This window comes from Salvelinus namaycush, chromosome 22 (assembly GCF_016432855.1).
Source record: "Salvelinus namaycush isolate Seneca chromosome 22, SaNama_1.0, whole genome shotgun sequence".
Lineage (NCBI taxonomy): Eukaryota > Metazoa > Chordata > Actinopteri > Salmoniformes > Salmonidae > Salvelinus > Salvelinus namaycush.
The window spans coordinates 26590055-26615200 of record NC_052328.1 but is presented as its reverse complement, the minus strand read 5'-3'; the positions used below and the strand labels follow the sequence as shown (position 1 = coordinate 26615200).

The window sequence follows — 25146 nt, the reverse complement described above, 5'->3', positions numbered from 1 at the left end:
TTGCGCATAAAGTCGTTTCCACCACAATTTTTCGCATAATTAATTTTATCAACGCAAAAAGATCCCACCCGGTGGAACGAGGAAGTGATCTGTCGGCATTTATAAAATTGTACAGTAATTTCCTGTTACATCACAGCTGTCGTGATTTGTTTTGTACAGTATGACTTCACTCGCATAAAAACTGTGGATGGAAATGTAGTTAAAGTCTACTTACCACCTCTATATTTGTCTCCTTCCTGTCTTTTGCTCTTTCTCTCTCTCTCGATTTCATTCTCTCTCTTTCAAATAAAAGGGCTTTATTGGCTTGGGAACATATGTTTACATTGCCAAAGCCACATTTCAAATGTCATATTATGGCTATGTTGTAACGATGTACAAAATGGAAAATAAATATACATAAATATGGCTTGTATTTGCAGTGGTGTTTGTTCTTCACTGGTTTCCCTTGTGGCAACAGGTCACACATCTTTCTGCTGTGATGGCACACTGGTATTTCACCTAATCGATATGGGAGTTTATCAAAATAGGATTTGTTTTCAAATTATTTCTCTTTTTGTCTCTCTGTCATTTTCTCTCTTTCCCTCCACTCTGTCCATCCATTTCTTCTCCCTCCACTCTCTCCATCCATTTCTTTGTTGTATATTCTGTATAGCTCAGGCCTGACTGTCTCTCTTCCCCCCTGCAGTTATAATCTGGAAAGCAGCACTTGGGACGTGGTGCCGATCAATAGTGGCCCTCTGCAGAGATACGGCCATTCTCTGGCTTTCTACCAGGTAAGGCAGATAATGGTCACAGCCCACTAGCATGGTGGATGTGTTCCTTTTAGCTTTTTGTCATCGACTGGTACTATACAGGGCTCTGTACATGTAGACAGGGCTCTGTACATGTAGACAGAGCTCTGTACATGTAGACAGGGCTCTGTACATGTAGACAGGGCTCTCTCTTATCTGGCTCTTTTTGTTTCTCTGGGGGTTTCTCTACTTCACATATATTTTCTCTTTTTCCTCTCTCTCTCTCTGTTGGGTGAGGGAGTTAAGAGGATTGCCTCTCTGGGTCTGAGTAGAGATAACATGGCAGTAAGATGGATGTGGGGCCCTTAGGGTTGGTCAGAGAGCAGCAGGGCTACAGGCTTTGCTCTGGCTAACTGACTCTTCGGCTCACCAGGGGAAACAAGCATGACGGCTACATCTGATCTGTTTGCTCTTTCTCTTCTTCCCTTGAAACTATAGACGTCTGTCTGAATAACCCTGTTAAATAGAAAGTCTGCCTCTGGCGTGTGTGTGTGTGTGTGTGACTTAAAACTCTTTCTTTACTGCTAAGCTCTTAAATGTTTGGGTCGCTTTCATGAAGAGGGACAAATGGATTTTCTATTAGATGTCTTACTATGGTTAGTGACCTAAGGGGATCCGGCTTTGTTTACGTGAGTTAAATGGAAGTAGTATTTTACAGCTCAGAGTTTATAGCTTGAAAGGCTGAGAAGTTTATTTTGGAACGACTCTCACTTCATTACTTGCAGTTTACAATACTTTAAAATGGTACCCCCATGGAAGACCTCACTAATTGTTTTGTCTTGTAAGGAATACTGCAAATGTTAAAGGATCTATGTACTAACATACCTTTAGAACTAGGCTAAGCTGCAGTCTGTGTTTGGGACATGCCAGGGGTTTATATTTCTATCGTAGAGTAACACAGTCATGACTTCAGATGGATTTGGGTGATGAGCAAGCATCTTGACCCTGACCTGACCGCTAACCCCTTATCTCTGACCTGACCGCTAACCCCTTATCGCTGACCTGACCGCTAACCCCTTATCTCTGACCTGACTGCTAACCCCTTGTCTCTGACCTGACTGCTAACCCCTTGTCTCTGACCTGACTGCTAACCCCTTGTCTCTGACCTGACTGCTAACCCCTTGTCTCTGACCTGACTGCTAACCCCTTGTCTCTGACCTGACTGCTAACCCCTTGTCTCTGACCTGACTGCTAACCCCTTGTCTCTGACCTGACTGCTAACCCCTTGTCTCTGACCTGACTGCTAACCCCTTGTCTCTGACCTGACTGCTAACCCCTTGTCTCTGACCTGACTGCTAACCCCTTGTCTCTGACCTGACTGCTAACCCCTTGTCTCTGACCTGACTGCTAACCCCTTGTCTCTGACCTGACTGCTAACCCCTTGTCTCTGACCTGACTGCTAACCCCTTGTCTCTGACCTGACTGCTAACCCCTTGTCTCTGACCTGACCGCTAACCCCTTATCTCTGACCTGACCGCTAACCCCTTGTCTCTGACCTGACCGCTAACCCCTTGTCTCTGACCTGACCGCTAACCCCTTGTCTCTGACCTGACCGCTAACCCCTTATCTCTGACCTGACCGCTAACCCCTTATCTCTGACCTGACCGCTAACCCCTTATCTCTGACCTGACCGCTAACCCCTTATCTCTGACCTGACCGCTAACCCCTTATCTCTGACCTGACCGCTAACCCCTTATCTCTGACCTGACCGCTAACCCCTTATCTCTGACCTGACCGCTAACCCCTTATCTCTGACCTGACCGCTAACCCCTTATCTCTGACCTGACCGCTAACCCCTTGTCTCTGACCTGACCGCTAACCCCTTGTCTCTGACCTGACCGCTAACCCCTTATCTCTGACCTGACCGCTAACCCCTTATCTCTGACCTGACCGCTAACCCCTTATCTCTGACTTCCCACTGACTCATGCTGTGACGTTTTCATTTTATCAGTTCACTACAGAACCGTTCTCTTTTTGAAGGGGAACGTGAAAGGACTTATTGTCTAAAGGTTTTATGATAAGGTTTTATTCTCTAATGCAGTGTTGTTGATCAGAAATGAAATAGTAGATGAAATGATACACCAAGGTCTTTTCTGATTGAGATGCCTGTCTGTAGTTTATCCTAGGATTACATTCAGAAATCCCTTTTACAAATTACATCCTCTCTCAAAGGGACCTACATTTAAATGGGAACCTTTCATTTTGTTTGTGTTGTGAGTATTACCTCAGCTACTATACAGTGAACATGCTGAACTTCCAGACAGCTGCATTCACTCTTCTGCCTTGTGTGTGTGTGTCCGTGTATGTGTGCGTCCGTGCATACATGTATTTGTATTATGAGTGTTTGTGTGTGTGTGTGTGTGTGCAGCATGTGTGGACAGCCATGGCTGTGTGCCCACCTTTTCCCTATACCCTATCTTTCACATGTTCCATGCTTGCTTTGATTGACGTGAACACACTTAGCCCATCAAGTGTTTCTTTACCGTTCACAGTGGTGGACCACTGGTGTCTCCAGGTGTCAGTTCATCAGAAACGGAAACTTTTCAGGAAATGGAAGAAACGTTCCTACTGTATCAAATCAAATTCTATCAGTCACATGCGCTGAATACAACAGGTGTAGACCTTACAGTGAAATGCTTACTTACAAGACCTTAACCAACAATGCAGTTTTAAGAAAATACCCCCCAAAAAAGTAAGAAATAAGAATAACAAATAATTAAAGAGCTTCAGTAAATAACAATAGTGGGGCTATATACAGGGGGTACTGTGTATATTATTCATTTAGTCAGTACCAGGGTTTCCGTTAGCCGGTAATAGCCGGCTTTTGGCCAATATAAAAATAGAAATGCAACAAAATGCTTTTCGCCTCTGCTGCTACAGCATCTCAAACAGCAAACGCAAAGTTAACGGAAGGCAGGCTTCATCAGCGCGTCTCACACCCCTTTGCAATGAGGCAGTATGCATCGAGAAAACATATACTTCATTGTTGGAAACCTGAACGTTTTACTACATATTATGAGGCGTGTATTTTCTTTGCTACAAAGTAGCCTAGCCAAAATCAGACCATATCTGTGGTGGTAATTATTTTCTATAAACTTTATTTCATTGCATATTAGATCTCCCCTCTTTAAATAAATGTTTTTGACAACAGTGTTTTCCTGCTAATTGCATTATGGAACAAATATTCGTGTGTAGCCGTACTACCTTGTGCACATTGCTGTACTTATGTGAAAAAATAGTTTTAAGCTAAACATTTTGATCAGTTGCATGAGACTCATTGCTTTTTAAAGTGTATTTCTCGACAAGCTGACCAATAGAATAGGTAAACTTTTCTACTATGGGGGATAGTAGATTGACAATGGCTAGTGATTTTTCTGTTAGTTTCTCGTCTTGTTGGCTGAGGAAAACTAAATGTGGACAGTTATTCTAACATCTTCAAAGTGGGCATCATTTCCTCCTCCACTTGCATCTTCTGTTAATATGAATTACCATCTAATTGGGATTCCTGTCATTCTGAGCACCGTGGGTGAAAGCCTTAACCAGGTTACACACCCAATGCATATGGGTACGGTAAATTTCTCAAATGTCCGGTAAATTAAAATGCTGCCGGGTCAAATGTCCGGTGCCACATTTTCGTAACGGAAACCCTGGTCAGAACAGATATATTATAGTTGTACCTGTGTAACTCCCCCCTCTGTTATAAAACCCAGCTCCTTCACTCTGTTATAAAACCCAGCTCCTTCACTCTGTTATAAAACCCAGCTCCTTCACTCTGTTATAAAACCCAGCTCCTTCACTCTGTTATAAAACCCAGCTCCTTCACTCTGTTATAAAACCCAGCTCCTTCACTCTGTTATAAAACCCAGCTCCTTCACTCTGTTATAAAACCCAGCTCCTTCACTCTGTTATAAAACCCAGCTCCTTCACTCTGTTATAAAACCCAGCTCCTTCACTCTGTTATAAAACCCAGCTCCTTCACTCTGTTATAAAACCCAGCTCCTTCACTCTGTTATAAAACCCAGCTCCTTCACTCTGTTATAAAACCCAGCTCCTTCACTCTGTTCAGTTTCTCTGTAAGTGGGAAGCGCCTCGTTTGGCCGCCGTTCCTCGGCCACCAGCCCCACATACGTAAAGGAGGAATCCACAATTAGCATATAAATGAACACCTACTTTGAGGTTTTTAATGTAATGCTTATGCTGAGCTAGTGTAGCACACACATCAAGCCAACAAACCTGGAGACGGGAACATGAGAGAATAGACTTCCGGGGTCAGGGATGGGACCACACACACACCACCACACCACACACACACACACCACACATCACACTCCCCTACTCTCTCTCCTCCACACACATTATTCCCCTCAAGTCTGTAACCCAACCATGGATTATGTTATTCCTCTCTCTCTCTCCTCTAAGGATTGAGAGATTACGGTGTGTGCTGCTGCTAGGAATACATCCCATTGCCCGCCCATTTCTGATTTGAATATACCGACAGAAGCAGTAGCTCGTCTTTACGCATGCATTCAAATCATAGCGTTTATATAATATCCCCTGCTTGGTATTCACATTTTGTATTCACAAATCTGAAAAAGCCACCTTCAATAAAAGCTCCCTCTTAGTCGGAAGTGGAGCATCCGAGGGACACGTGGTGGAAACTGAAGTGTGGGGGTTGCTGCTTAGCTGGTGGTGTGGTGGTTGCACCCTCCTGCAGCCGGATGTGTTTACTAATTAAGTGTGTTGGGCTGTGTGTTGGGCTGTGTGTTTTGTGCACTCCTCTCCCTCCCCACTGCTTCTACTACAGGACTCAGACAGTGTGTGTGTGTGTGCGAGTAATCTGTCATGGACAGAGGCAGGTTAAAAAATGGTATCATAGTGTGTGTCAACAGACTGGGGATGCGATGACTAACGAGGAACCTTGTTCCGGTACGCCATTTTTTTTGTCACTGATCATTTGGACAAATCCTGATTTCACAGGTGCTCTTGTCTTCCTGAATTTCGGGAGGGGACATTTGGCCCATAGACTAGCCTGAAACTTGCATAGAGTTCATATATTTCTCCTAACATCTCCCCCCAGAACTGTATTGAGCAACTGACGCAATTACGCAATATTTTAGTTCTGGGTTTCCGAGATAAGTGTGAGAGATTCCGTTGGGGTTGGCAGTGCGTGCTGAGGTAATGTAGAAGGAGGGAACCAGATTTCCTTGACAGAAAATACATTGAGGCTCTTAAGGCTGTTGGGTCCCTTGTGGATGTGTTTGTGGCCAGGGATACAGTATAATTGTCCCCCTGCGGTGTAGCGACACTGTGCTGGGATGTTCCAGTTATTCCTGTGTGGGCAGAGCTCCTCTACTTTACAGTATGTTGCTCTATGTTAATGAAATGGAGCGTTGCAGTGCAGTAGTATTCTGCACTGTAAAAACAGGATGCCATAGCAATTATGACTGTATTATATAGCTGCATTAGAGCCCTGCAGCTGAACTACCAAGATGCCTGAAAAGGTTTTAGTAGCATATTCAAGTTACTGTCAGGTTAAGGTAGTTGATTGTTATCTGTAGTATCATGTGATTCAGTGTATGGGGAGAAGCCAGTAGTTGACCTCGGTATGAGAGGGCTATAGCAGCAGCCTTTGTCAATTATTGTTGGTGTTCACATCTATACTCTGTCTGTCTTTGTCTTTGTCTGTCTCTGTCGTGATTGGGGTCCAAAGAGGATACACTCTCTGGAGAAGCTCATGGCCGTACAGCTCAATAACGCCAACACACACACACACACACACACTGGGGAATGCGGTGTGTCTCACCTTTTCATACTGAACACACAGAGAGCAGACATTCTGTCGAGGGCAGTCGTGGATAGAAACCCCTTTAATCTTGTGTGTTTTTATACAACCACAATCCCTAACCCTCTGTCATCTCATGCCTCTGATATTTTCCCCCCTCCTCAGGACGACATCTACATGTACGGGGGGAAGCTGGAGGCTGGTTCAGGCAACGTGACAGACGAGCTGTGGGTCTTCAACATCCCTAGTCGTACTTGGTCCCTGAAGAACCCCAGCAGCCTGGTCCAGGGACAGCCCTACGCCGTGGAGGGTCACTCCGCCCACCTGGCTGAACTGACCAATGGGGATGTGGTCATGGTGGTTCTCTTCGGCTACTCCCCCGTCTACAGCTACATCAGCAAAGTGCAGGAGTACAACATCAGTAGGTCCAACAGTGGCTAGATGGATGGGTCGTGGGGTTTTCAGCCATGATGAGTAATCCACATGAATGAATTCAGATTTGACATTACTACAACCCAGTGGCAGATTTCGAGCCTTCCAAAATAGGCAAAGTGACAGCAACAACCATAGATGCCCGCAGCAACGTTGTATTCATTTCATGGTGCTTAGCGACGAAAACATTGTTGCTGGGGTCATCATTAGGTGTCGCTGTCACTCATCTCTTAATGGAAGGCCCATGATCTATCATGTTTCGCCACAGCACTCCTATTTCCATTAAAAGCCCTCTGGGTGTGCCCACACCTGCATAGTACTCTGTTATAATCTTATTGTTTTGATGGTAAACACACCTACTGTCTATTCACAGAGCCTTTAAGGTTGTCCTCTTGAATGCTGTTGGCCAAGGTTCTTTGACCAGAGCTTGTGACCATTGCGGAACCCCTAGGTTTTTCATACCAGCAGATGGCGCTGCAGTACAGTGTTTTGAGGGGTTACGATCAGGTGAATGCCTGCATTACAAGGCATTTTAGCCTATAGGATACTCTACGGCAGGACAGCTCACTGCAGCCCAGTTCAGCCACATTAAAGCCTGTGGAGAGAGTTGGAACATCTACAGTCTTGGGTACACTTAGTGCTCAGGGTAAAATAAGTGGGTACTAGACTGTGAATGTAATTGATTTGGGTAAAAGACATATACAATAAAATGTGTAATGTGGACCCAGAGGATAGCACTTACAAGTATTAATAAAAAAATGTGTTTCCAACGTGGTCCTCATGCACGCACGCTCTCTCGCTGTTTCGCCCTCTGTCTTTTCTCTTCTCACCTCTCTCTCTCATCATTAAGAGTAGGTGGCACCTAGGCCGGACCGTCTGGGAGAAGACATGATTAATGAGTTCTACTCATCCCTCTCCCCTCATCCCCCTCCCTCATATTGCTCCGTCTCTCTCTGTCTCTGTGTGTGTGATCAAACAATATTTATCCTGTAATTATTTTTATTTAGAGCACTATGGATATTGTGATATTTCATCACATTCGGACAGAGTTGAGTCTCCTCATTCGGGTCTCCACATTCGGACGGAGTTGAGTCTCCTCGTTCGGACGGACTTGAGTCTCCTCGTTCGGACGGACTTGAGCCTCCTCGTTCGGACGGACTTGAGCCTCCTCGTTCGGACGGACTTGAGCCTCCTCGTTCGGACGGACTTGAGCCTCCTCGTTCGGACGGACTTGAGCCTCTTCGTTCGGACGGACTTGAGTCTGCCAGTTGTGGATACATCTGTGTATCCACATGTTCCGTGGCCTCCCCCTCTCTCCATCCCTCCCTTCATCTCTCACAAGGGGACTTTAAGTACATGGTGGGCCATCCCAGTGCTCTCTCCTGCTGGCTCGGTCTGTCTCCCAGAGGCAGCTTTTTATACACACACTCACAAGCAAGCACACTTATTCTCCGTACTGTATGTCTCAAAGCTGATCCAATCATGTTGGCCTACTCACACTAAGATGCACTTCTCTTCTGCCTCTGTTGCACAGGGACAAACTCCTGGCAGGTCCCTGAGACCAACGGGGCCATCGTCCAGGGTGGCTATGGCCACAGCAGTGTGTATGACAGCTCCAGCAGGTGTGTGTACGTCCACGGGGGCTACAAGGCCCTGCCTGCCAACAAGTATGGCCTGGTGGACGAACTGTATCGCTATGAGGTCCAGACACAGACCTGGTGAGTGATATTAGCTTGGTAGAGTGTCTGTCTGCCTGGTTCTCTGTCTGACTCTGTCTGTGCCGGTCTCTGTTTTGTCTGTCTCGCTTTTTGTGCTTGTATCAGTGGATGCATATTCACTTGAGAGTTCACAAGCTATATCAATTTGCCAGCCCTGAGAATAAGGTGTGTAAAGTAAGCATATTTTCCCCAGTAGCATAATGCATTTATTTGCTAAACTCCCTAGTTATGAGGCAATGCATTTCATGTATTTCTTTGCTCCCTCTGTGTTGGAGTTTAGACTTGCTATACGTCTACTTGTTGTCAGGATGAGTTTAAAACAACACTGTTCAATGGTGAAACCCCCAGTGATCTATGTAGAGAATTACTCTTGAGGGGCCTACAGAAAGTGAAGAAAAGCGTAGTGACAGGCAGTGAGCACACTAGTCCTCCCCCCCGGCCCAAACAGGTCAGGAGTGGTTTGGAGCTACAGACGTTCTATTGGACCTGGCACGGTCTAATAACAGGTGGGTAGACTGGGTGGGCCGTGTGTGAGACACACTCAGGACATTCCTGTGTGTGTGTGTGTGTGTGTGTGTGTGTGTTTTGGTTGGTCCTGTCTGTCGAGACTTTCTCGAGTGGACGGCCATCGTCCACTGCAACATGTTTTCAGCTGTCGTTTCCATTGGAAGTGAAAACATTGCCCTGCGGTTTGTTTAGTGATGTTCAGTGTACAGATGTTTTGCGGAAAAGCAAATTGCTTTGGACACTTTTCACATCCCTTATATTAGGTAGATGTCAGCCGCCATGTTTAACACAAAGATGCTTGTCTTGCCTATGTTCAGACACGGTGCCTAGACGCTCCCTGCTGGATAGTTGAAAGGCCCGAATTGAAAAAGCACACTAATGCAATAGTCAGCATTATATTGTTGGGAGGTACACATACAGCATTCTATTGTTGGGAGGTACACATACAGCATTCTATTGTTGGGAGGTACACATACAGCATTCTATTGTTGGGAGGTACACATACAGCATTCTATTGTTGGGAGGTACACATACAGCATTCTATTGTTGGGAGGTACACATACAGCATTCTATTGTTGGGAGGTACACATACAGCATTCTATTGTTGGGAGGTACACATAAAGCATTCTATTGTTGGGAGGTACACATACAGCATTCTATTGTTGGGAGGTACACATACAGCATTCTATTGTTGGGAGGTACACATACAGCATTCTATTGTTGGGAGGTACACATACAGCATTCTATTGTTGGGAGGTACACATACAGCATTCTATTGTTGGGAGGTACACATACAGCATTCTATTGTTGGGAGGTACACATACAGCATTCTATTGTTGGGAGGTACACATACAGCATTCTATTGTTGGGAGGTACACATATTTAGACACACAGCGCCAAACTGTCCGTGACCCCACTCTCCGAGGGTGTCTCATTAATACACACTTGTACATGTGAGAAATATAAGCACCACCTTATTATTATTACTATTACTACTACATGAACATACAGCACATGCTGGAAAGTTAAGGAAGGTATAGCGAGAGAGATTTACATTGAAACAGAGATTGTATGAGAAGGGTGATATGAAAGAAGGGGAATGGCCTCCACTGAACCTTGACAGATGGATGGGTGACAGAGGAGGGTACACCCTTTGATTATCCCCCCACTCACTTCTTTCTCTGTTTCATCTGAGCAGTTGTTTCATAGCTGTAGAAAGTGAGGGAATAGTCCCACACACACTGCTAGGCTAGTGATAGTACAGCTGTCCTGGCTAGGCTAGTGATAGTACAGCTGTCTAGGCTAGTGATAGTACAGCTGTCCTGGCTAGGCTAGTGATAGTACAGCTGGCTAGGCTAGTGATAGTACAGCTGTCCTGGCTAGGCTAGTGATAGTACAGATGTCCTGGCTAGGCTAGGGATAGTACAGATGTCCTCGCTAGGCTGCTGATCCTGGCTAGGCTATTGGTCCTGGCTAGGCTGTGGATAGTACAGCTGGTCCTGGCTAGGCTAGGGGTAGTACAGCTGGTCCTGGCTAGGCTAGGGATAGTGCAGCTGGTCCTGGCTAGGCTAGGGATATTATAGCTGGTCCTTGCTAGGCTAGAGATAGTATAGCTGGTCCTGGCTAGGCTCATGATAGTATAGCTGGTCCTGGCTAGGCTTGTGAGTGCAGCTGGTCCTCGCTAGTATATGGATAGTACATCTGGTCCTCTCTAGGCTAGGGATAGTACATCTGGTCCCGGCTAGTCTGCTGGTCTTGGCTAGCCTGTGGATAGTACAGCTGATCCTGGCTAACCTGTGGATAGTACAGCTGGTCCTGGCTTGTATAGGGATAGTACAGCTGGTCCTGGCTAGGCTTATGGCCCTGGCTAGGCTATGGATAGTGCAGCTGGGTTAGTATAGCTGGTCCTGGCTAAGCTAGTGATAGTATAGCTGGTCTTGGCTAGGCTCGGGATCGTACAGCTAGTCCTGGCTAGGCTCGGGATCGTACAGCTGGTCCTGGCTAGGCTCGGGATCGTACAGCTGGTCCTGGCTAGGCTCGGGATCGTACAGCTGGTCCTGGCTAGGCTCGGGATCGTACAGCTGGTCCTGGCTAGGGATACCTGGCTAGGGATAGTGCAGCTGGTCCTGGCTAGGCTGCTGATCCTGGCTTGGCTATTGGTCCTGGCTAGGCTCGGGATCGTACAGCTGGTCCTGGCTAGGCTCGGGATCGTACAGCTGGTCCTGGCTAGGGATAGTGCAGCTGGTCCTGGCTAGGCTAGGGATAGTACAGCTGGTCCTGGCTAGGGATAGTACAGCTGGTCCTGGCTAGGCTAGGAATAGTATAGCTGGTCCTGGCTAGGCTCGTGATAGTGCAGCTGGTCCTCGCTAGTCTATGGATAGTACAGCTGGTCCTCGCTTGGCTAGTGATAGTACAGCGGGTACTGGCTAGGTTAGTGATAGTACAGCTGGTCCTGGGTAGGGTATTGGTCCTGGCTAGGCTAGGGATAGTATAGCTGGTCCTGGCTAGGCTAGAAATGGTATAGCTGGTCCTGGCTAGGCTCGTGATAGTGCAGCTGGTCCTCGCTAGTCTATGGATAGTACAGCTGGTCCTCGCTTGGCTAGTGATAGTACAGCTGGTCCTGGCTAGGTTAGTGATACTACAGCGGGTCCTGGCTTGGTTAGTCATAGTACAGCTGGTCCTGGGTAGGCTATTGGTCCTGGCTAGGCTAGTGATAGTCCAGCTGGTCCTGGCTAGGCTAGTGATAGCACAGCTGTTCTTAAGCAGAACGTGGGGTCTGTGCACCTTGACCCTAGCAGAGGAGAGGAAGGGAGGTGGTAGATTGGGCTCAGACATATTCCTGTACAGTTTCCCTAGTGTGTGTGTGTGTGTGTGTGTGTGTGTGTGGGTCCATGGTGCCACATTATTGATGGCGTCTGTCTGGGTATTTGACCTAGCCTATGGAGAGTGACCTTCAGACCAACTGTTCCCTTACATAAGCCACGTGACCCAGACTGGCCCACACACTGCTGTAATCCACACCCAGGGATGGACACGCACGCACTCGCGTACACTCTCTCATAATTGACACATTAAAACATTAGCATGGTGACTGAGTACAGTGCTGATGTGTGTGTGTGTTGACAGGATGATCCTGAGAGAGAGTGGTCTGGCGCGGTACCTCCACACAGCAGTGCTGAGCAGTGGGACTCTGCTGGTGTTTGGAGGAAACACCCACAACGACACGTCCCTCAGTAACGGAGCCAAGTGCTTCTCTGCTGACTTCCTGGCCTACGACATGGGTAAGTACCAATCATATGCATGCACACATCATAGGTAAGAACCACATCCTGATCTGTTGTTGGTATAGCTGGTCCTGGCTAGGCTAGTGATAATGCAGCTGGTCCTCGCTATGCTATGGATTGTGCAGCTGGTCCTGGCTAGGCTTATGGTCCTGGCTAGGCTATGGATAGTGCAGCTGGTCCTGGCTAGGCTAGTGATGGTAAAGCTGGTTCTGGCTAGGCTAGTGATGGTAAAGCTGGTTCTGGCTAGGCTAGTGATGGTATAGCTGGTTCTGGCTAGGCTAGTGATGTTATAGCTGGTTCTGGCTAGGCTAGTGATGGTATAGCTGGTTCTGGCTAGGCTAGTGATGGTAAAGCTGGTTCTGGCTAGGCTAGTGATGGTATAGCTGGTTCTGGCTAGGCTAGTGATGGTATAGCTGGTTCTGGCTAGGCTAGTGATGGTGCAGCTGGTCCTCGCTAGGCTAGAGATGGTATAGCTGGTTCTGGCTAGGCTAGTGATGGTGCAGCTGGTCCTCGCTAGGCTAGTAATAGTCCATCTGTTGTTGGTTTGACACAATCCTTATGTTTTGAGCTGACTATATTTGACTCCTGTTTATTTTGTTTTGAAAATATGAGTTACCAGCTTCAACCTCTGGGCATATGGTACATGAATAGAAGTTACCTACTTTACCTGTACTTAAATAAGTGTAACCAACCCCCTCACCATACAATACCACACATTCCTCCATGCAAACATCATACATGTGATGTTCATTGCTACAAGCATGTACCCACCCACCAATTCACTCCCATCAGGGTTGAACCCTGACCCCTAAAGCCATAGTTGTCATTTGTCATTCTCCACTGTTAGTTGCCTCCCAGGCCTGGGTCCACAGAGACACACAGTGTGCGTAACCAAAGAAGACCTGACAGGTGACATTCTGCAGCCCTAGGGAAAGTGTGTTCACTGACCTTTGACCTCCACATATAGCAGCACTAGGCTTTATGAAAGTCAAGTTGAAGTGCAAAGCTAAGATACACTGCATGACCAAAAGTATGCTCGTCGAACATCTCATTTCAAAATCATTGGCATTAATTTGGAGTTGGTTCCCTTTTGCTGCTATAACAGCCTCCACTCTCCTGGGACGGTTTTCCACTAGATGTTGGAACATTGCTGCGGGTACTTGCTTCCATTCAGCCACTAGCGCATTAGTGAGGTCGGGCACTGATGTTGGGCGATTAGGCCTGGCTCGCAGTCGGCGTTCCAATTCATCCCAAAGATGTTCAATGGGGTTGAGGTCAGTGCTCTGTGCAGGCCAGGCAAGTTCTTCCACAAACCCTTTCTTTATGGACCTCGCTTTGTGCACGGGGGCATTGTCATGCTGAAACAGGAAAGGGCCTTCCCTAAACTCGTCTAGAATGTCATTCTATGCTGTAGCGTTAAGATTTCCCTTCAACGGAACTAAGGGGCCTAGTCCGAACGGAACTAAGGGGCCTAGTCCGAACCATGAAAAACAGCACGACCATTATTCCTCCTCCACCAAATTTTACAGTTGGCACTATGCAGGTAGCGTTCTTTTGGCATCCACCAAACCCAGATTCGTCTGTTGGACTGCCAGATGGCAAAGTGTGATACATCACTACAGAGAACGCGTTTCTACTGCTCCAGAGTCCAATGGTGGCGAGCTTTACAACACTTCAGCCGAAGCTTGGGATTGCGCATGGTGATCTTTAGCTTGTGTGCGGCTGCTCGGCCATGGAAACCCATTTCATGAAGCTCCCGACAAACAGTTATTGTGCTGACGTTGCTTCCAAAGGTAGTTTGGAACTCAATAGTGAGTGTTGCATCTGAGGACAGACTTTTTTTACGCGTTACGCTTTTCAGCACTCGGCGACCCTGTTCTGTGAGCTTGTGTGGCCTACCATTTTGCGGCTGAGCCGTTGTAGCTCCTCGACGTTTCCACTTCACAGTAACAGCACTTAACCGGGGCAGCTCTAGCAGGGCAGAAATTTGATGAACTGACTTGTTGAAAAGGTAGCATCCTATGACGGTGCCACGTGGAAAGTCACTGAGCACTTCAGTAAGGCCATTCTACTGCCAATGTTTTGTCAATGGAGATTGCGTGACTGTGTGCTCGATTTTATACCTCTGTCAGCAACTGGTGTGGTTGAAATAGCCAAATCCACTAATTTGAAGGGGTGTCCACATATTTTTGTATATATAGTGTATCTTTTCCCTAGGGGTGAATACCCAGCCTCGGATACCTGAGATGGAGGATCACGTTCTGTTTTAACAGTTACGGTAGACATTCTTTACATTTGAAAAGTGGAACTAGCCATAAACCAAAAGGTAGTCGTAACTCATAATAGACTTCATTACTCCGGGAAAGTTGTTTTGCTCTTGTATTTGGAGTTGGTACTAAAGGTTTAGAGCTATGTGTGTTCCTTCCTGTGTGTTTCTGGATCCCCTGGGTTTTTTACGTGAGATCTGATGTGAGTAACAAATCACCTTTCAGTAATAGTGGGGATCATTAACGCCCCATAAAGAGCTATAGAATGGGAGCTGGCCAGATGGCGTCTGCTCTTATATGAATATTAGTTTTGAATACTGTGACTCTGCAGGGGCATTACAGGACATGCTGATGACAGAGAGGGAAGGAAGGAAGGCAGGGGGTGATGCAGGCAGGGAGTGATGAAGGGAGGGAGAGTGTGATGCCAGAAGGGCGGGAGGCAGGCAGGGAGGGTGTGATGCAGGGAAGGGAGGGAGGCAAGCAAGCAAGGAGGGAGGGTGGGAAGGAGGGAGGGTGTGATGCAAGGAGGGAGGCAAGGGGGGAGGGATGCAGGAAGTCTGTGGAGCAAAAGGGAGGGAGGGAGAGACTACGGAAAAAGAAGGAACAGCACATCAGAAATCAGCTCAATGTAATAGAAGAATCCATAGACTTTAACCACTTCTGGGAAAATTGTTAAACACTAAACAAACAACAACACAAAGAGTTATCTATCCAAAACGGACATGTATGGGTAAACCCCTTCTCCAATCTTTTTGGCCCTATAACAAAGAACAAACAGCAAAAACATAAACTCAGCAAAAAAAGTGTCACTGTCAACGGTGTTTATTTTCAGCAAACTTAACATGTGTAAATATTTGTATGAACATAACAAGTTCCACAGACATGTGACAGAAATGGAATAATGTGTCCCTGAACAAGGGGGGGTCAAAATCAAAAGTAACAGTCAGTATCTGGTGTGGTCACCAGCTGCATTAAGTACTGCAGTGCATCTCCTCATGGACTGCACCAGATATGCCAGTTCTTGCTGTGAGATGTTACCCCACTCTTCCACCAAGGCACCTGCAAGTTCCTGGACATTTCTGGGGGGAATGGCCCTAGCCCTCACCCTCCGATCCAACAGGTCCCAGACGTGCTCAATGGGATTGAGATCCGGGCTCTTCACTGGCCATGGCAGAACACTGACATTCCTGTCTTGCAGGAAATCACGCACAGAACGAGCAGTATGACTGGTGGCATTGTCATGCTGGAGGGTCATGTCAGGATGAGCCTGCAGGAAGGGTACCACATGAGGGAGGAGGATGTCTTCCCTGTAACGCACAGCGTTGAGATTGCCTGCAATGACACTAAGCTCAGTCCGATGATGTTGTGACACACCGGCCCAGACCATGACGGACCCTCCACCTCCAAATCGATCCCGCTCCAGAGCACAGGCCTCGGTGTAACGCTCATTCCTTCGACGATAAACGCGAATCCGACCATCACCCCTGGTGAGACAAAACCGTGACTCGTCAGTGAAGAGCACTTTTTGCCAGTCCTGTCTGGTCCAGCGACGATGGGTTTGTGCCCATAGGCGACGTTGTTGCCGGTGATGTCTGTTTAGGACCTGCCTTACAACAGGCCTACAAGCCCTCAGTCCAGCCTCTCTCAGCCTATTGTGGACAGTCTGAGCACTGATGGAGGGATTGAGCGTTCCTGGTGTAACTCGGGCAGTTGTTGTTGCCATCCTGTACCTGTCCCGCAGGTGTCATGTTCGGATGAACCGATCCTGTGCAGGTGTTACACGTGGTCTGCCACTGCGAGGACGGTCAGCTGTCCGTCCTGTCTCCCTGTAGCGCTGTCTTAGGCGTCTCACAATACGGACATTGCAATTTATTGCCCATTTAGTGTCCTACGTTTTCATAACTGTGACCTTAATTGCCTACCGTCTGTAAGCTGTTAGTGTCTTAACGACCGTTCCACAGGTGCATGTTCGTTAATTGTTTATGGTTCATTGAACAAGCATGGGAACCGTGTTTAAACCCTTTACAATGAAGATCTGTGAAGTTATTTGGATTTTTACAAATTATCTTTGAAAGACAGGGTCCTGAAAAAGGGAAGTTTATTTTTTTGCTGAGTTCACATGATCAAATACAAATCTTAGAATCAACTATTAAAAACTATCAGAACCCACTGGATTTTCCAATTACATTGAATGAACTACAGGACAAAATACAAACCCTCCAACCCCAAAAGGCCTGTGGTGTTGATGGTATCCTCAATGAAATGATAAAATATACAGATTACAAATGGCTATACTTAAACTTTTTAACATCATCCTTAGCTCTGGCATCTTCCAATCCACAAAAGTGTAGACAAATTTGACCCCAATAACTAGCGTGGGATATGCGTAAACAGCAACCTTGGGAAAATCCTCTGCATTATCATTAACAGCAGACTCATATTTCCTTTGTGAAAACAATGTACTGAGCAAATGTCAGATTGGCTTTTTACCAAATTACCAAACGACAGACTACGTATTCACCCTGCACACTCTAATTGACAAACAAACAAACCAAAACAAAGGCAGTCTTCTCATGCTTTGTTGATTTCAAAAAAGCATTTGACTCCATTTGGCATGAGGGTCTGCTATACAAATTGATAGAAAGTGGTGTTGGGGGAAAAACATACAACATTATAAAATCCATGTACACAAACAAGTATGCGGTTAAAATTGGCAAAAAAACACATTTCTTTCCACAGGGTCGTGGGTTGAGACAGGGATGCAGCTTGAGCCCTACCCTCTTCAACATGTATATCAACGAATTGGCGAGGGCACTAGAACAGTCTGCAGCACCCGGCCGCACCCTACTAGATTATGAAGTCAAATGTCTACTGATGATCTGGTGCTTCTTTCCCCAACCAAGGAGGGCCTACAGCAGCACCTAGATCTTCTGCTCAGATTCTGTCAGACCTGGGCCCTGACAGTAAATCTCAATAAGACAAAAATAATGGTGTTCCAAAAAAGGTCCAGTTGCCAGGACCACAAATACAAATTCAGTCTAGACTCCGTTGCCCTAGAGCACACAAAAAACTATACTTACCTCGGCCTAAACATCAGCGCCACAGGTAACTTCCACAAAGCTGTGAACGATCTGAGCGACAAGGCAAGAAGGGCCTTCTATGCCATCAAAAGGAACATAAATTTCGACATACGAATTTTGGATCTGGCTAAAAATACTTGAATCAGTTATAGAACCCATTGCCCTTTATGGTTGTGAGGTCTGGGGTCTGCTCACCAAGCAAGAATTCACGAAATGGGACAAACATAAAATTGAGACTGCATGCAGAATTCTGCAAAAATATCCTCTGTGTACAACGTAAAACACCAAATAATGCATACAGAGCAGAATTAGGCCGATACCCGATAATAATCAAAATCCAGAAAAGAGCCGTTCAATTCGGCAATCTCCTAAAGGAAGCGATTCCCAAACCTTCCATAACAAAGCCATCACCTACAGAGAGATGGAGAAGAGTCCCCTAAGCAGGCTGGTCCTGGGGCTCTGTTCACAAACACACCCCACAGAGCCCCAGGACAGCAACACAATTAAACACAACCAAATCATGAGAAAAAACAAAAAGATAATTACTTGACACATTGGAAAGAATTAACAAAAAACAGAGCATACTAGAATGCTATTTGGCCCTAAACAGAGTACACAGTGGCAAAATACCTGACTACTGTGACTGACCCAAACTTTAGGAAAGCTTTGACTATGTACAGACTCAGTGAGCATAGCCTAACCATTGGGAAAAGGCCGCTGTAGGCAGACCTGGCTCTCAAGAGAAGACAGGCTATGTGCACACTGTCCACAAAATGAGGTGGAAACTGAGCTGCACTTCCTAACCTCCTGCCAAATGTATGACCATATTAGAGACACATATTTCTCTCAGATTACACAGACCCACAAAGAATTAAAAAACAAATCCAATTTTGATAAACTCCCATATCTATTGGGTGAAATACCACAGTGTGCCATCACAGCAGCAAGATTTGTAAGTCGCTCTGGATAAGAGCGTCTGCTAAATGACTTAAATGTAAATGTAAATTTGTGACCTGTTGCCACAAGAAAAGGTCAACCAGTGAAGAACAAACACCATTGTAAATACACCATATATTGTTGTTTGTTTATTTTTTACCTTTTGTACTTTGCACATAATTTACATTTGAAAATGTCTTTATTCTTTTGGAACTTTTGAGTGTAATGTTTACTGTTCATTTTTACTTTTTTTTTTTTTTTTAAGTTTCACTTTTGTTTATTATCTACTTCACTTGCTTTGGCAATGTTAACATATGTTTCCCATGCCAATAATGCCCTTAAGTTGAATTGAGAGACAGATGGAGATAGACAGAGACTCAATGTTTAGGTTCGAAGAAAGAAAATCCATTAAAGGGGAACGTTTATTTTCTAGTTAGGATCCAGATTAGATGTTTGAAGAAAGTTGAAAAAGTTGACTCTATACCTTCCAAGCGTTCTCATGCAGTCATGGAAGGTCACTGCTTCACTCTCATTGTTATTCAGCTAAATAGCCAGTCCAATCACCCTGAGTAGGCCACTCCAAGGGATAAAAAGTCCAATGTCACTTCTATAATCTGGAAGCAATAGATTGTTTTATGTTCAAGGTGGTAGCTAGACTGATGCTTGGCTTGAGGAGTGTGATCTAGACTCTACACTGAAGCCCAGGCAAGACCACTCTCTGTGATTGGTGCTCTGGTATACAAGCCAGTGTTTGGCCAGATATGTCTGCTTGGCATGGCTAAAGGGCTAGCCTCACAGAAACCTGTCATTCATTATAGGCCCTAGAGTACTGGGTTGTCACTGGACATTGTTAATTTTGCTTTATAATGAAATGAGTCAACAATCTCCATCATCAGCTTCTTCTAAACTCAGCAAAAAAAGAAACGCCCTCTCACTGTCAACTGCATTTATTTTCAGCAAACTTAACATGTGTAAATATTTGTATGAACATAACAAGATTCAACAACTGAGACATAAACTGAACAAGTTCCACAGACCACAGACTTCTGGGGGGGTCACGCATGGGAAACAGTGTTTAAACCCTTTACAATGAAGATCTGTGACGTTATTTTAATTTTTCCGAATTATCTTTGAAAGACAGGGTCCTGAAAAAGGGACGTTTCTTTTTTATTCTGAGTTTAGAGTGAACAGGTTCGTGGAAAGCAATTTCGCTTTAGGTACTGTATTGTCTGTACAGTAATGGAACAGTTTGGCATTTTGGTTAGAAAGCATGCCTGAACCCAGATCAAAACCTATCTATGGTGAGTGATGCTTTTTACTCATGTGATGCTGAAAGACATTGTAGCCTACTACAGTACATGAGATGTTTCATCACTTCAAGTGTCAACAGGTTTCACCAGTTTCAAGGAAGTCTCATTCAGTAGTTAATGGACTGATAGGACTTCCTCTCCTCTCTGCTCCTCTCTCTGTGAGCTAATTAATTAGTTCCACCTGTGGAAGAGGCATTACTCTGCTGCTCTCTCTCTGTCGGCTCCGCCACTCATGCTGAGATGGTTTTAAGCGCTAATTTGTTTTTGTTTCTCTCTGCTAACCTTGGAGGGGGAGAGCGTTATTAGCTTTTTGTGCTTTTCTTCTGCGAGAGATTAAATTCAGGTCGACACAAGGCAGTTTTAATTTGCGTTTAATTCTTTTCTCCCCTCATCACCCCATCCTCATAATTCTAATTAGATTTGGGTGAAATGAACTCTAATTAAAAATGTTTTGTCCCCCCACCACCCCCTACCCCCTGAAAGGCAACTGGCAGTGACGTCTTCAACAAGAGTCGCCTGTTAATTTTCTGGTGCTGCAATATAATCTTTGGTATTTGTTTCATTACCCCATTGTTGATATAGTCCCAACATGTTTTGCATGTCAGCAATCAGGTTTTCAAGATATTCAACTTTCAAAGTACAGAAATACAGCTGGTATGATATATTTTGCATCATATAATACTGCATTTTGCATCAAAATGAAAGTTACATATCTTGAAAACTTGATTGCTGACATGCTTTACATTTTGGGACTATATCAACAATGGACTAATGAAACAAATACCAAAATATCGTTTTTGGGTGGAATGTTCCTTTAAGTCTTCCATTTAAATTAGGTTTGATTTCCCCTTCAAGATGGTGTGCTGACGATTTTGTCTGCTGATTCCCCTGTCATCTCCCCCTTTCTCCCTGTTCATTATTCATGGTTCTTCTGCCAATATCCTGGGAGGAAATGAAATGGGGGGGAGCGTTGTGATGACTATCAGGGAGTTTCAATATAAAGGCAAGGATCCTGCAAAATCATTCATCTCCAGTACACATCAGATGGTGTGGAGACGCATTTGGCTGACTGTCAGTGCATGTCTGGGTTATTGATTTACTCTAGCTCCAGGCTTCACGATAGGTATTAGGCCTTAGATAGTGCCAAAGTCAGGATTCCAATTGAACTACTGGTGATGGGGCGGATGTCACAAATACTTATTTTGGTCTGTCCCTTTAACCACTGGATCACCTACGCACATCTCTTATCTTATTTTGATTTGACTCTTATTATTGATATTGATGAATGTACTGCATTGTTGAGGGAGCTAGCACATCGACATTTTGCTGCGCCTTTAATACCTTCTGTAAACTGTGTATGCGATGAGTACAATTACATTTGATAAGAAAGCAGTGTGGGTCTGAGTGACCGCCTTCTGATCTGGACTGTCTTTCCCTTTAAACAGCGATATCACAATTAGCCATGCACTGAGTGTGGTCGTTTGCAACCTGGCTGCACATTTAACGGCCAGGAACAGTTTATATCTGTGTAAATGCCACATTTACATTTTGCAAGAGTGGACGTGTGGCCTGTAAAGCATCAGAGAATTATAAAATGAAACGGTAAAGCACAGGATTGTGATCGCTCTCAGAGCCATTACTCTGTTCACAGTGTGGTATCCCCAACAAACAAGATCAATGGATGAATAAACTTGTTTATCAAGTCCTATTCAGAGGCAGCTACATAATAAACAATTCAAAAACGCTTCGGAAAGAGGTTGACGTTTATCCTCTCCTAGGATCCCACTAACAGTGGGAAAACTGAACGTTGTGCTGTCTCAATTTAACATGATTTGCCTGGTGATATTGACAAAGAGAAGAAATCGACTTTGTTGACTATAATTTTTTCTCTGTTATTTGTTTGCCCTGGGGAGGCTAAATTCGTTTTGAGAGACGGTTGGTAAATAATCACAGATGGAAAAATAGTCTCGCTACATTCTGGGCTGTGTTGTCAGAGCTGCTTCAGGTATACTCATTGTAGTCTACCCATGGTTCAGTGCAGTTCTTGACCATGGTCCTAGGAGATTGGTAATCAAACTATCATTGAGACCCTGTGCGCCCACCACCACCACCCTAGGATTGCTAAATAGCAGCTGCAGTGAATTATACTTTAATGATATACACTGCTCAAAAAAATAAAGGGAACACTTAAACAACACAATGTAACTCCAAGTCAATCACACTTCTGTGAAATCAAACATTTGTGGCCTGCTGGAGGTCATTTTGCAGGGCTCTGGCAGTGCTCCTCCTTGCACAAAGGCGGACGTAGCGGTCCTGCTGCTGGGTTGTTGCCCTCCTACGGCCTCCTCCACGTCTCCTGATGTACTGGCCTGTCTCCTGGTAGCGCCTTCATGCTCTGGACACTACGCTGACAGACACAGCAAACCTTCTTGCCACAGCTCGCATTGATGTGCCATCCCTGGATGAGCTGCACTACCTGAGCCACTTGTGTGGGTTGTAGACTCCGTCTCATGCTACCACTAGAGTGAGAGCACCGCCAGCATTCAAAAGTGACCAAAACATCAGCCAGGAAGCATAGGAACTGAGAAGTGGTCTGTGGTCACCACCTGCAGAATCACTCCTTTATTGGGGGTGTCTTGCTAATTGCCTATAATTTCCACCTTTTGTCTATTCCATTTGCACAACAGCATGTGAAATTTATTGTCAATCAGTGTTGCTTCCTAAGTGGACAGTTTGATTTCACAGAAGTGTGATTGACTTGGAGTTACATTGTGTTGTTTAAGTGTTCCCTTTATTTTTTTGAGCAGTATATATATATATATATATATATTTTTTTTTGCAATCGTAAAGGTATCTTTTCTAGCTGCGGTTAGTTGTTTATGACAGCCCTGTGTGTAGGTTATGGCCCCTAGTGCTCTGGTATGCTCACACACACAGTGTTAATCACACCTGGGCTTGGTACAGCACACCCAGTCCTACAGCCATTATACAGAGCCAGGGGGATCATGATATTCATACAGGCCATTCTCCACTGTTCCCTTTGGTTCCACAGCTTCTATGTCCACAGGGTTCTCATACGCGTTAATAATTCAGAGTTGACACTTCCATTGTTGTGTGTGTGTGCACGCGCAACAGTGCAGACGGGGGGGGGGGGGGGGTGTGTACCCAGTCCCGGTGCTGTTCTGTGATTCAGTATGTACGGTAGGGTGGTATGGTACAGGCATACTGAAATGAAATCCAGGCAAGAAAGGAACACAGGAAAGGAACACTTCTCCCCTGTTGCTAGGTAATGGACCTGGAGCTGGGTTAATTGCTGAATTAAAAAGCATGTAACAGAGAGAGCCTGGCAGATTGGGTGGGCTGCAGAGAACAAATGCCAAGGAGCTCAGATTACCAGGCTACAGAGCGTTAGAGGCCTTAAATATACAGCTCATTCTGGGGTCCAGGGGGGTTTCAGTCACGGTTGCTTGGGTGATAGAATGAGTAGGGTGTGGCGGGTCACAGTGGCGGTATAATTTCTTGGTATAGCGGTTGAGTGCTTGACCCTACACACGTTTTTGAAAAGTACTTCTTATATGTCAAATGTTCCTACTGAAGCCAAACCTGTAGCCTGATCTCTGTGCATGTTTGTTTCAGCTTGTGATGAATGGAAAGTGCTGCCCAGACCAGATCTCCACCGTGACGTCAACCGCTTTGGCCACACCTCCGTCGTCAGCAATGGGTCAGTCACTTGCATCCAGTATATTGCCCCTCCGTTACTTGGTATTTGTAGTTTTTTATCTCAGTTTTCTTTCATCAGTTTCCTCAGTGTTCCCTGGTAATGATGTGTACTCTGTGTTGTGTTCTCTCCCCAGGTCAATGTATGTGTTTGGTGGTTTCTCTGGTGTGCTGCTGAATGACGTGCTGGTCTACACCCCTCCCAGCTGCCAGGCCTTCAGTGAGGAGCCGCGCTGTGCCAACGCCGGCCCTGGCATCCGCTGTGTCTGGCTTAGGGACCACTGTGTCCCCTGGGACACCAGCCATGCCAACGGCAGCGTACCCGCTCCCTTCTGCCCTCCACGCACCAGTACGTGTTGTATGACATTGCCCTCGTCACCATTTGAGTTTACATACCTAGCAATAATTAACTTGGAAATTGGGATGGCAACAATTTACTCAAGTTTGTAGCCTCCACGATGATTCAATCCACACCTGGATATATGTGTTCACATGTTTTTATCTCTATGTTTCTCATGGGGAGGGATGATTTCACTTCCCTCTCTGGTAGTTCAAATCAAAATCTAATTTTATTTGTCACATGCTTCGTAGACAACAGGTGTAGACTAACAGTGAAATGCTTACTTATGGATCATTTTCCAACAATGCAGAGTTAAAGATAAAATGGAAATAGTGACACGAGGAATAAATACATAGTGAATAATAAATACACATAATGACTAAAAATAACATGGCTATATACAGGGAGTAGAAAATAACATGGCTATATACAGGGAGTAGAAAATAACATGGCTATATACAGGGAGTAGAAAATAACATGGCTATATACAGGGTAGAGGTCGACCGATTATGATTTTTCAACACCGATACCGATTATTGGAGGACCAAATAAAGCCGATACCGATTAATCGGCCGATTTAAAAAAAAAAAAAATTAAAAAAAAAAAAAAAAAAAAAAAAAAATATTTATTTATTTATAATTTATTTTTATTTGTAATAATGACAATTACAACAATACTGAATGAACACTTATTTTAACTTAATATAATACATCAATAAAATCAATTTAGCCTCAAATAAATAATGAAACATGTTCAATTTGGTTTAAATAATGCAAAAACAAAGTGTTGGAGAAGAAAGTAAAAGTGCAATATGTGCCATGTAAGAAAGCTAACGTTTAAGTTCCTTGCTCAGAACATGAGAACATATGAACGCTGGTGGTTCCTTTTAACATGAGTCTTCGATATTCCCAGGTAAGAAGTTTTAGGTTGTAGTTATTATAGGAATTATAGGAATATTTCTCTCTAAGGTATTTCATATACC

At 45.1% G+C, this 25146-nt stretch overlaps 1 protein-coding gene across 2 annotated transcripts in view; it reads left to right on the top strand.

The window, feature by feature from the left end:
• LOC120017702 (attractin-like protein 1) overlaps nt 1–25146 on the top strand; it is a 314009-nt gene that overhangs the window by 55354 nt on the left and 233509 nt on the right. For both annotated transcript variants that reach the window (XM_038960633.1, XM_038960634.1), the window contains exons 7-12: nt 686–773; nt 6739–6994; nt 8540–8723; nt 12357–12511; nt 23744–23828; nt 23962–24173. In XM_038960633.1, the coding sequence (XP_038816561.1) occupies nt 686–773; nt 6739–6994; nt 8540–8723; nt 12357–12511; nt 23744–23828; nt 23962–24173 (980 nt within the window). The remainder of the gene's footprint in view (nt 1–685; nt 774–6738; nt 6995–8539; nt 8724–12356; nt 12512–23743; nt 23829–23961; nt 24174–25146) is intronic.